The sequence below is a fragment of the Rhineura floridana genome, chromosome 19 (genome assembly GCF_030035675.1).
Source record: "Rhineura floridana isolate rRhiFlo1 chromosome 19, rRhiFlo1.hap2, whole genome shotgun sequence".
Classification (NCBI taxonomy): domain Eukaryota; kingdom Metazoa; phylum Chordata; class Lepidosauria; order Squamata; family Rhineuridae; genus Rhineura; species Rhineura floridana.
The window spans coordinates 20,028,288-20,041,020 of NC_084498.1; the positions used below are offsets into that span (position 1 = coordinate 20,028,288).

General features: G+C 40.5%; 1 protein-coding gene across 1 annotated transcript in view; it reads left to right on the top strand.

Annotated features, from left to right (window-relative positions):
- Window positions 1-11,714: 11,714 nt before the first annotated feature.
- Window positions 11,715-12,733, top strand: part of LOC133373457 (uncharacterized) — a 43,034-nt gene continuing 42,015 nt past the window's right edge. Inside the window, exons 1-2 of the mRNA XM_061603237.1 lie at window positions 11,715-11,884; window positions 12,343-12,437. Of these exons, the coding sequence (XP_061459221.1) occupies window positions 11,715-11,884; window positions 12,343-12,437 (265 nt within the window). The remainder of the gene's footprint in view (window positions 11,885-12,342; window positions 12,438-12,733) is intronic.

Below are 12,733 nucleotides of genomic sequence, written 5' to 3' on the forward strand. Positions count from 1 at the left end.
ATTTTTTTTAATGTATATATATATATTTTAAATCAACCCATTTCAGTGAGGGAAGGGACCTGGAAAAAGTCTCTTTTAAAAACAGGGTTCCTTATTTATATACAGGGGAATCAATCCCCTGATATTCTTGCTTCAAGCATGACCAAAAAAAATGTTGTGGAAGTTGTTTTTGAGATTGCATCTACTTTGGCACCAGCTATCTCAACATGTGTTTCATGAAAACATTAACACCAGAAGCGCAATCACCTGGGAAATCCTTTTTTGAAAAAAACCTGCATTTCCAGAAAACCTATTCAAATATAAATGAAAATTAATCAACTCTGCACCCATTAAGGAGAAGGACCGGAGCTCAGTGGCAGAGCATCTGCTTTGCGTGCAGGTTCAGTCTCCAATGGCATCTCCAGGTAGAGCTAGGAGACATCCTAGCATGCAAGTCAGATGCTCTGCCACTGAGCTATGGTCCTTCCTCACCAACTCTGCAATTCTATGCATTGATGTCTGATTTTAAACATTTCTACCCCACGTTTTAGGACGTTGTTATAGCAGTTTCTTGTCAACTGATGATACACAGCTCTTCTTCCATTACACCATCATTTATATGACATCTTCAAGCGTTACATCAGCAATGTAGGTAGATCTCTGCCTCAAGGAATTTACAATCTAAAACAGAGACCACAGGAAGGAAGTGGAGGGAGAGAGAAACACTGGACAGGAAGAAATGTAGAGAAATGCATTCATTTTGCTCCAGTTACACTTAGGAGTGAGGATCAAGAAGGAGTGTGAACTGACTCCACTGAGGAGTGTGTCTTTGAGATCAAGACTGTGTACACACCATACATTTAAAGCAAATTTAAAGTACACAGATTCCCTCAAAGAATCCTGGAAACTGTAGTTTACCTTCTCACAGAGCTAGCACCCTCAACAAACTACAGTTCTCAAGACTCTTTGAGAGAAGCCATATTAGAATTCTGTTGCAAGTTACTTGCACTTACGTTGTGCAATTCTGCACTCTTATTTGGAAGTAAATCAGATTTAATTCAGTGGAGTTTACTTCCAGGTAAATGGGGTTAGGATTGCAGCCTTACTTTGGATCAAATAGATGAGTTTTACTTGAATAATTCAAATAGAGCCATTGAGTCCCTAAAGATCCTTTGATATATGTGACTGTAAGCATCATTATACTCTGTGGGACTTACCTTTAAATATCTTTAGGACTGAGCTATTAACATATCTTTAGGATTAAGCTGTTTCCCACAGGAAGCACTGATGAAATGCTCATTGTTATTGCTTAATCTCTCCGCACCCCACATGACTGTTAGCTGGCCTCAGTGTCATGGGTCGGAAAATGGCACATAGTTGATCAGAGGTGGGCAACCTGTGGCCCTCCAGACATTGTTAGACTACAGCTCTCGTCAGCCCAGATTATTAGCCCTGCTGGCTGGGGCTGATGGGAGCTGAAATCCAGCAACGTCCCGAGAGCCATAGGCTTCCCATCTTTCTAACACAGAAAGATTAAGAGTTCTGGAGAGAAGCACAAATTGGCTTTAAGTATCAGTTGTGAAATCAGTCAGACTAGCGGGACCAGCAGCAAAATGTTGCAATGTGTAATGCTCCTGATCAGAGTTCCAGCCAACCGTACTCTTTCCCAGGATGTTCCGTTCCATCCCCTCCGTTTTCCGTTCACCTCTGACAGTCCACCAGCATTCTGTGGTCACTGGGCATGCTCAGTCCCCTTTGGGCTGTTTTGGCCCCTCCCCCTGGTCCCCCCTCCAAGGGTGGTGGTGGTGGGGTTGGAAGTCTGCAAACCTCAGGCTTCCCTCAAGCCTGCTGAGACCTCCCTCTTGTACATGGATGGGACTGTCTTGGCTACATGAAGATTCCACACTCCAAGAACGAGCTCACCATAAGGGTTAGAGAAGACATTTGATTCAGTTTTCATCTAAAGGCAAACCTACTTAATTTGCCCTTCCTGAAACAATATGCAAACTGAAATATAGCCAGCCTTCAACATTCACACTGCTCTGAATTTTGCGATTCAGTTCTCCAGAGAAGTAATGTGCACGAAAATGCATATAGTGGGGTAAAATGTGCATAATAATTCATATAATAGTGAAAATAACATCTTAAATGCTTTACATTTGGGAACAATTGCTTTGCAAGAAGAAGTATATTAGTCAAAATTGCATACAAATGTACGTATTAGGGGGATTTTGCTGATGACTTAAATTTTGTGTTTTTTTGGCAAATTAATGTGCAAATGTGGAGAGCTGAACTTAGCACTAGAAAAATTAGAAACCTTAATTGCTCTCCCTCAGGCAGCCAATGCTGACAGTAGAACCCTGCACATGTCTGTTCAGAAGTAAACCCCACTGAGTTCAAAGGGACATATCCCCAGATGCATCCATATAACAGAGGCAGCCAGATGCTGTTGAACCTCACCTCCCATCAGCCTCACCAGCCTGGCCAATGGTCAGGGAGAGTAAGAGCTATTGGTGAACCGCATTGCAAAATTTGAATCGGTGCATATTTCAAAGGATGGCCATGTTTCGATTCTCATAATGTTTCAGACAGTGCGAATTTGATAAGATTCGGCTTGAAATATCCCTATTATAGTGGAAGGTTTTTACTGTAGGAACAACGGATTTCACATTAATGAATTTTGCATTATGTTTATTAGTCAGTTGTTAATTCCCTTTGGTACTGAAGTTTTTATTGATAGGTGAGAATCACATATTTATTGTTAAACCATTTTTTTCATTTTTCTTGGTCAGTTTTGATATTGAGGCATCCATTATGATGTTATAGCTAGACATTTTGGGCTTCTTTTTGGAAGGCAAGGCAAGGTACAATCATTGCAACAAAATGAAGTTGTTTTGCAAGGAATCCTGACAACGATACTGCAAGGCGGGCAAGAATCATTAACCTCATATTACAGATGGGAGGCTAAGAGGTTGTGCCTTGCCTGAGGCCACCTACTTTGCCAACCTGGTGCCCTCTAGCATTCCAAACTACAACTCCCCTCAGCTTGTGCCATGTGCCTGTGCTCTGTTGGCTGGGGCTGATGAGAATTCTAATCCAAAACATCTGAAACACCAGCAGCACTGAGCTTGGAAACTAACTGCAAAGCCTTTTATCCCCAATTCCAGCTGCTACGCTGATCTTTGATAAATGTTCAGTGAACCAAACTAAGGGCTACATCTGTGCCATACATTTATGGCACTATGATACCACTTTAAACCGTCATGGCTTCCCCGAAAGAATCCTGGGAGTTGTAGTTTGTGAAGGGTGCTGAGTGTGGTTAGGAGACCCCTCTTCCCCACACAGAGCTACAATTCCCAGGGTGGTTTAACCCTCTTCCCAGGAAACTGAGAACTGTAGCTCTGTGAGGGGAACAGGGTCTCCTAAAAACGTTCAGCACCTTTATCAAACTCCAGCTCCCAGGATTCTCTGGGGGAAACTGTAAATATTAACAGTGCTATAATGGTGCTTTCAATGTTTGTTGCGGATAGGGCTTAACTGAGAGTCTACACTGTTTTTCCTGATCATTGTAGGCAACATGTTTTGACTATGTGAAACTGACATTGTGGACTGGCTAAGTTGCCTCACTCTCTCTGATCACATTATTTTACTGTCACTAGACAAGATGGGACATCATCTCTAAATGGTGGACTTGCCAGTAACCTTCGCTTTCTTTTGATAATTGATCTCTAACAGTGATGGGCAACTTGCGGTCCTCCAGACATGGTTCGACTACAATTCCTATCATCCTGACTGTTAGCCAAACTGGCTGAGGCTGCTGAGAGTTGGAGTCCAACAACATCAGGAGGGGTACAGGTTCCCCACTGCTGATCCATAATATAGGTTTCGACACCACATTATATTAAAACATGGCTTCTTTAGCCAACTTCTCCAGTCATCTAAATGCTTTTAGGCTGCAATCCTATGCTCACTTATCTGGGTGTAAATCTCACTGAACTGCTGAGTAGACATGCATAGGATTGCACTATAAATTTGGTCCCCCCAAAGTCAACAAATACATTTAATAATAATTGCCTTCCTATACTTAAATCACATGGGGTATAAAAACGATCTCCACTGTTCTAGAGTGTCGGCATCTCTTTATTTCCCAAGAAGTGGATTTTTTGAAGAACCAATTATTTTTCATTGGTATTTTGGTGCTGTCATCAAAGCTTGCATCAAAATTGCATGTAATACTTCCCCCCCAAATAGCTTTAAAAAAAAATATTATTAGATGGAAAGTCCTGACACTTGAGATGACTGTCAACTCCGAGCAACAAGAGCAAAAAAATCTAGTGAAAACGTTCCACACACTATATATGCACTATGTTAGGGCACAGTATAAAATGGATGTTGTCTAAACAGAGACATAGTCAAGGCACAAAGCATTGCAACCTTTTTTTCTACACCAGCTCCACTGGCATCAGTAGGAACTGCAAAATCAGAATGGCTCTTTATTTCAGTGGGACTTGCGATTAGAGATTGTGCCATAAGCAGTAAGATTTTGTTGGGCTACCTTTGGTTAATATGGGAGAAAGCAACCCTTCCATTCGACTCTTTGGGCAGAATGGAAAGGAAGTAGATTCTACACCTTTCTCATTTCATCTGGTGAAACGTTCTTTGAAAAATTGAAAGCTTGCATCCTCCTCTGTCACTCTATTTCTTGGGAAACTACCAAAGCGTCTGCTTTGCATGCAGAAGGTCCCAGGTGCAATCCCTGGCATCCCCAGGTACGGACGGGGGAGAAAATCAATTCAGCTGCATTTAAAGGTGAACCTACCTAATCTGAACTTTCCAAAACAATGTGCAAACTGAAACACAGCTCAGCTTTCAAAATTTGCCCTTCTCTGCATTTTGCAACGGCATTCTCCCATCAAGTGATGAGCGTAAACATGCGCAGAGTGGTAAGCGGCGGTAACGCAGCCGAAAGCTTTGCTCACGGCTGGAGTTCGATTCCAACAGAAGGAGGAAGTCGAATCTCCGGTAAAAGGGGTCGAGGTCCACACAGCCTTCCATCCATCCGTGGTCAGTAAAATGAGTACCCGGCATATGCTGGGGGGTAAAGAAAGACCGGGGAAGGAACTGGCAATCCCACCCCATATATACGGTCTGCCTAGTAAACGTCGCAAGACGGCACCCTAAGAGTTGGAAATGTCTCGCACTACAAGTGCGGGGACACCTTTACCTTTTATTAGGGTAAAGTGGGCATGAAAATGCATCTATTAGTGAAAATAACATTCAATATTAAGGGACGTTACTTTGCAAGAAAGTTAATATAGACAAAATTACATACACAAATGTATATTTTAGATGAAATTCACCCTCAAATGCCAATGAATTTTAATGTGGACTTAAAAAAAAAAGGAAACTGGAAAGTGTTTAGTACTGGATTTTTTGGAGTAAATTTGGAGTAAATTTTTGAATTTTCTGGAGAAACCAGAATTGACAACTTTGCTCATCGCTGTCTCTAGATAGGGCTGGGAAAGATTCCTGTCTGAAACCTGGAGAGCCACTGCCAGTCAGCGTAGATAATACTGAGTCAATATAAAGCAGCCTTCTGCATTCCCATGCATCTTTGCATTTTCTCAGCTTGAGGATCATCCTGGCAAGCACAGTCTACTAAAGTGATCTTATTTCCTACAAAGGTACAGCTTAAGGGCTGCTCATGGTATGTGGATAGGGGGCACAGCTCAACGGCAGAGAGCACGCGTTTTATATGCACAAGGTCCCAGGTTCAATCCCTCGTATCTGCAGTTAAAAGCTTGCAGATGACGAGGAAGACCTTTCGCTTCCCAAGAGCCTGGGAAGCCACTGCCAGTCAGAGTAGATAATATTGGTCTTGAGGGACAAATTGTCTGACCTGGCATGAAGCAGATTTCAGTATCACAGGATTTTAAAAATGTATGTATTGTTACAGATCATGTCTGTAGCACTTGCAGGTGCTCAAACCTCTTTTTATCGGGTTCATTCTTATAGTAACCAGGAATGCCCAAGTTGAAGCCTAACACTCAAGTCACTCTGGGTACCCAACTCCACTTGCCTTCCTCTTGACCTAAAAACTACCACTTCTTGCTTGTCACTCTTCAAGAAGCAACTGGCAAGATCAATTCTCAACATCACCCTTAACAGCAACTACCCAGAATTTTAGAGAATCTTCTCTGCTTTTTGATAACTATTCCTGTTATAACGAAACCTTTGATAATCTTCTTACATGACCATTTCTTAGACCAGGTGTGTGTAAATTATCCTGAAGGTGTTGCCTAACTAATTTCTATGTTTTTCTTTCTAAAGTTTAGACTGAGAAAATCAAATGCAGATGCCGCCCTGAGCTCCTACTGGGAGGAAGGGTGGGATATAAATATAATTATTAATAACAACAATAAACCCCAGCAGATATTTAGATGCCCACACAGGATAAAAGCAAATCAAAAATTTTTTAAGTGCCTTCAGGTGGACTTAATTGACTCCACCACCATCAATAGAAAATCATGATCTGTGGATGGGATCCTAAGCACACACTTGAAATAAATGAGATTTACTCTTCCATGTAAATGGTTTTTTTAAAAAAAGGATTGTCCCTGAATAGCCCCATAGTTTTCCGCTCCAAGGGGACTGCACTTTAGGGAATGATCCAGTCAAACAAATGTAATCCTTAAGTAATCATTTTTGAAGACGCTTTTGCATGACTATTATAAATCGATCAATGTTAACAGCTTGAGTGCCACAATCAACCTCCTCCCCCAACATTGATAGGAAAAAGCAGCTCCCCTTTTTTATATATATGTATGAAAAAGAGGAGTTTCCAGGAAGTCTTATCCGTATGTGTTCTGTTTCCCTAAAACCGCAAACCCAACAGCTGAGGGCTTGTGATGACGTAGTAGTTCTCGGGTGGGTTAAAACAGGTGTGTTGCTTAGCTAGGGAACTGCTGGATTCATGTTTCCAGATATTGACTGGTAGCAATACATAATAACATTTAAAAAAGAAATCCATAAATAATACATACCGTTTTTACCCAGGAAGAGGTCTTTGAATTATTCCACAATGTCAATTTGTTGAAAGTTATTTGTTAGCAGATTGACAGAACATGCCATTTCTGATAGCATCCAAGGTATTAATTAGAAAGTGTCTGTAACTTAAGAGCACCATTTCCCCCCAAGATTGCCTTCTTTTTAAAAATACATTTGCTTTTATCTTACCTTTCAACTGATAGAAAGGATTGTTTAAATGGTTTCAGCATCCATCATTGCAAATAATTAAACCTATCCACAAAAATGCAAAAAAGTGATGGAACTACTGAGAAACACTTATTCCAAACATAATTGGTAACCTTTAATTGATTTATCCCATAAGCATTCAGTAGGAAAAAAATTCTTTAAGAGAATTCAGGAATGAATGCTTGAGTTTTTTTAAGATGAGTTAGTGCAGTCATTAGAAAACGTTTGAAATTCATTCCCAATATTTGGGGGCAATGGAATCTTACTTCTACAGTTGAGTAATGTAGACTTAAAATGTCCATTAAGAAAAAGGGAGATTCCTTACAGAATCATAGATTCTGCCCAGGTGGGCATGCTTAGTCCTATTAAATGGATTGCAGGCATAGGATGCAAGATCTCAACCCTATTGATTATCAGGTTTATGAATGAAATTCTCTTTTCCTTTTAACAGCCTGCAGTTGAGGACTGACATTTTCCTTGAGTGGGTGGTAAATTGGCCTAATGTTTGTGAAGATTTGGACATATCAAACAGAAATCAAAAGAAACAAGTGAATACATAACAGTTGTAATTTCCCAATAAGGAATAATATTATTATATTAGTCTTGTTTAAAAGATTTGTATACAATCCTTCAGCAGCACTTTCAGGGCAGTTTACAAAAACAAATGCATTCCATATTAATTGAACTGCTGTGCAATTAACTGAAACATTTAATTGAACTGTGCTTTTGGTGCCCTAGGTGGTTGTAGAGTTATCTGCATTTAGAAAAATAAATCTCCCTATAAAAAAGGAAAGGAACAGTTGCGTTCTTAGAAATGGTAGCATTATAAATGTGCCATTTTATTAGTAAAGTCAAAATGTAAAATTTTCCAGGTAATTCTTTCATTTAGTGCATAAACTGATGGAGATCCCATAGGGGGGGAAATGTGATTTTCCCAAGGAACTTTGAGATACTAATTTTTGGCTTATAAGTGGGTTCTACCCAGACATAAATCCATCAAAATTCCCTGCTGATTTTTCTTCTGAACCTCTCAGAATTATAGCCACACAGACAATTGTGCCAGATGATTCAAGCAGTTATCTTCTCTCCCCCCCCCCAACCTCATTGCAAGTTGTACCAAGGGTCAAACAGATAGGTCATCTCAAACATTTTGGAGAAAAATATGTTAAGGCTTCCAAACAACTGCATTTGGGGAAATTTAGATGAATGTAAGATTTCTCTTCTATGGGATTCTCTTCATTTTAAGAAGACTACCTACAAATTCTTGATAAATAAGGATTCCACAGGCAAAAACATAAATCTGATCCTTTTCTTTTTTTAATTGTGATAAAATCTTTTACAAATTGCCTGTTTTGAGACAAAGAACAAGAGTGTAGTGAATTAACACGAAAACAATTATTCAAAACCTGAAGTGGTCACGGTTTCAGATATTTTATATATACATATATATACATATATATATATACATATATATACATATATATATATACATATATATATATATATATGTAGTTTTTCTCTTAGCAGAAACTTAAATGTATAATGTTTGAAAGCTGACCATAAGAAACATAAATATCACAGATGTGATATAAGGCTGCAAAGGAGTGTTTCCTTTTTCATTTCAGAAAGGCATTTAATTTGTCATTTTTTCTGAAATCGTTTTAAATAAATAAGAGCAAAACAATCATAAATCAGAGTTGAAAATAAATTGTTTTAAAAGGCTTGTTACATTTAAAAATCTGCTCAGGGGGGTGGAAAAAAGAAGCTTTAAAAAATATTATTGAACTTCCCCAGGTTACAACTGTTACAAAGCAATTGCCACAACATAAAAATGAATGCGAATCATTTTTTTTTAAAGGGCCAATATTAATCTGCTTTCAGAAAAGAAATCACAGTAAACTCCTAAAGCTCTTTTAGGTTTGATCTAAAAGACAATATCCTACATGAAATTAAGATAATGCAAATAGAGATATATTTTATTAAATAAAAATAGTGCTACACGTGACCTTTAAAAAGCAGTGAAATAATTTGCAGCATATTTAAAAGAACACATTTTAAAACAACGTTTCTGAATAAGGAAAAAAACACAATGTTATGTGCCAGTTATACAGGAAGCAAAACAAGAGTTTTCTTCCATTTGCAGCAAATGCTTTTCTTTGCAAAGTCAATATGAAATTTAAGACAATACTTTTGAGTTTTTTTCTTTCTTTTTTTTTAAAAAACCCTCCCATATTATTGATAAAAGGCTTTCTGAGCATCCTGCATTTTTTGTTTTCTTGTAACAAACTGGAAAACAGAACTCCGTGGAAACAATCCCTTGCAAAGATCATTGAGATAAGCTTGTGCTCTAATAAAGAATCTAGCTAATTCATTTTTGCATGTCAAAGCAGCACAATATTTCTATTAAGTCACCTCCCTTCCCTTCTTAAAATGTGCCTTGGTTTCTCTTAGAAGGCAAGTCAGCTGTAATTACTTACAGGTGAGTTATTCCATCCTAATGAAATAGCTCTATGAAACCAATGTTATGAATTGAAAGTTAGATGCCAGAAAGGAATTGATTTATTCGTCCTCCTCCCCCCATCTTAAACATTTAACAACCACTCCCCCTTTCCTCAATAGAAAAGAAATTAAGATATAGCGGGGTGTTTGTGTTAACATAAAGTCTACTCGAAAGCTGGATGAGTATCATTTAAGCAAGGACACACACACAAAGAAAAAACGATTGGGAAGAGTTAAAATAATAATTAAAAAAGCTTTCAAGTTGCAAAATAGGACCCCTTTTCTTGTCAAAGCTCTACCTTGTCCAGAATTTGCTAGCTATTTTTTGATGCTTACCTTTTTTAAACAAGTAGAAAGGTTAATTTAGTTTTTTTTTAAGTTTTAGTTGGCTCCTCCCACTATATTTCTTCATCCCCCCCCCATTTCTTTTTAACTATTTAAACACTGGGATGGAGTGTACCAAAACCCATGCCTTTTCTAACACGCTGCATCAGAGATGTGAAAAGCTTGTTGTTTTGAAAGGGGATTTGTTGACCTAACGACAGTCTTCTCTTCAACCGCTGGCTGCAAACGCTTCTTCCAAATGAACGCACAATCCCAGCAGCTGTAAAAATAAGTGTTGGAGGATTGGTTTTTGTTTTGTTTTGTTTTGAAGTTTGGCGAAAGTAACATTACCCTTTTGTTTAGTCAACACTTGAAGGCTTAAATTCTGTGCTGTGTTGCACAATATCCCAGGCTTGTGTTTTTGAGGGGGGGGAGGAGGAGAGAGTGGGGGGACCGAAAGGAAAAGGAGGTTTTTGTTGTGTTGTGTGTCTGTTTTGTAACTTCTGTGCAGAGTCTCTGCCTATTGATTTTCCAGCACATGAAAGGGATTTTTTTTTTAAAGGCCTTCCCTGTACAGGAAAAGGTGATGCCCACCCACTCGGAAGGAATGCAGCGCAATGCAATGTGTGCAATTAGAAGCCAGGGTTTTTTTAAAAAAAACATCAGGGCAAGGGGGTTCCCCACCTCCCACAAGCAAGGCATCTATTAAAACTCTCAAAAGCCATCAATACTAATCAATGAGGCCAGTGGCTATTAACCATTTCACTGCCCGGCACCCCTTCCATTGCTAGGTTTCCTCTGCCTGACACACACAGAGTCACACACAAAACACACACCCTGTCTCTCTCTCACACACAAACGTCTCTCTCTCAAACATGCAACAGTCTCTCCCTCTCTCTCACATACACATAGTCTATTACACAAACAACAGTTTTCTCACACACACCCACGCACACCCACATTCCACAGTCTCTCTCTCACACACACAATACACACCCCGTCTCTCTCTCACATGCACAACAACCCCATCTCTCTCTCTCTCTCTCTTTGACACACACAGGATTATCTCTCTCTCACACACAACACACATCCCATCTCTCTGTCTCTCTCGCACACAGTCTCTCTTTCTTACACACAACCCCCAGTCTCTCACACACACTCACAGTCTCTCTCTCTCACACACACACTCACAGTCTCTCACACACACACTCACAGTCTCTCACACACAACACACACCAGTCTCTCTCTCTCTCTCACACACACAGTCTTTCTTACACACACACAACCCCAGTCTCTCTCTCTCACACACAATACACACCTCATATCTCTTTATCACACAAACACATTCTCTCTCTCTCTCTCACTCACACACACACACACTTACACACTTTCATTGCACAGAGCAAACCTACCCCTAAAACTTTCTTCGTGTTCTCCCCCCCCCATGGGGCATAAACACCAGGAGCCTCATGAAATGCCATTAAGCCCTTCAAAAGGGCTGGTTAGAATTGGTCCCCAGCTGAAAAAGGCAACTGCGGTTGATCTCTTGATAGTAACAAAAAGGAGAAAGTAACTGTGTGTGGGGGGGGAGGGGTGTTAGGGAGAGTCAGGGGCTGCCATTTGAAATTCAGAAAGGGCAGCACTGAAGGAGTTAATCGATGCCAGGGCTGAATGCAGAAGCAAGTGAAGGGAGTTCCCCCCCCAAAGGTTGGGGGTGTTTAAACTGCAGGAAACCCCGGCCTCCCCACTTTGGCAAAAGGGGAAGAGTGAAGTGGAAAGGAGTGGACATTGGGCTCCTGGCCTACGGGGACGGGGCGCAGAGAGGAAGGTTGGTCAAGGTTCGCGATGTTAAAAATTAAAGGCATCATTCCTAGCAATCATCTCAGGCAGAGGCCTGGGCCGCTTGCTCGGGGGCTCACCCCTTGGCCTTCCTCGCACTGAGGAGGCTCCAAACTTGTGGTTCCTGTTGTGTCATTGCTATTAAAAAAAGAGTTACTGGCTCTGGTTTGTTCACTGGAGAAATGCCCCCACTCCAGATGGGCTTCAGAAAGCGATTTGAGAGGCATCCTTTACAAACGCCTTCCTTCTCGGCATCCCCAGGGGTGGGAAACGGAGGGAAGGCGTAAGGGAGTTGGACTGAAACGGGACTTTTCTTTTGGCATTCATTGTGCTGTTGCTCCACTGACTAAAAACCTCATTCCTTCTTTCCACTCTCTCTCCTCCCCCCCCTCAATTTATACATTTCAACTGGGCTCGTCTCCTGCCCTGCCTACTTCTCTCATTCAGACGTTCAGCTGCATCCCACAAGATCGTGCCCAGAACGGAACACCGTTCCGTGGAGACGTTTAGCCCTGGGGCTTCTCTGAAGTCACTTGCACTGGGTGAGTTAAAAGTGATCTTTTCTGAACATTATTGGTTGTAGCAAATATTGATGGGAAACTCATCTTGCACACTTGAGGCTGCCCCCGTATCACTTGCTCTGCTTGACAGTCACTATCTGCTGAAGGAACTCTCAGATCAGTCTCTAATCAGGAAAGGGTTTACTAAGAAAACGAATAATTCTTCAGCCCATTATAGGAGTTCATGGTATAACCAAGGACATGTTTAAGGCACACTTAGCAAACTTAAATGCAGGTTTGGGGACAGTTTTTTTAAAAAATACAATGGCCCCCAGCCT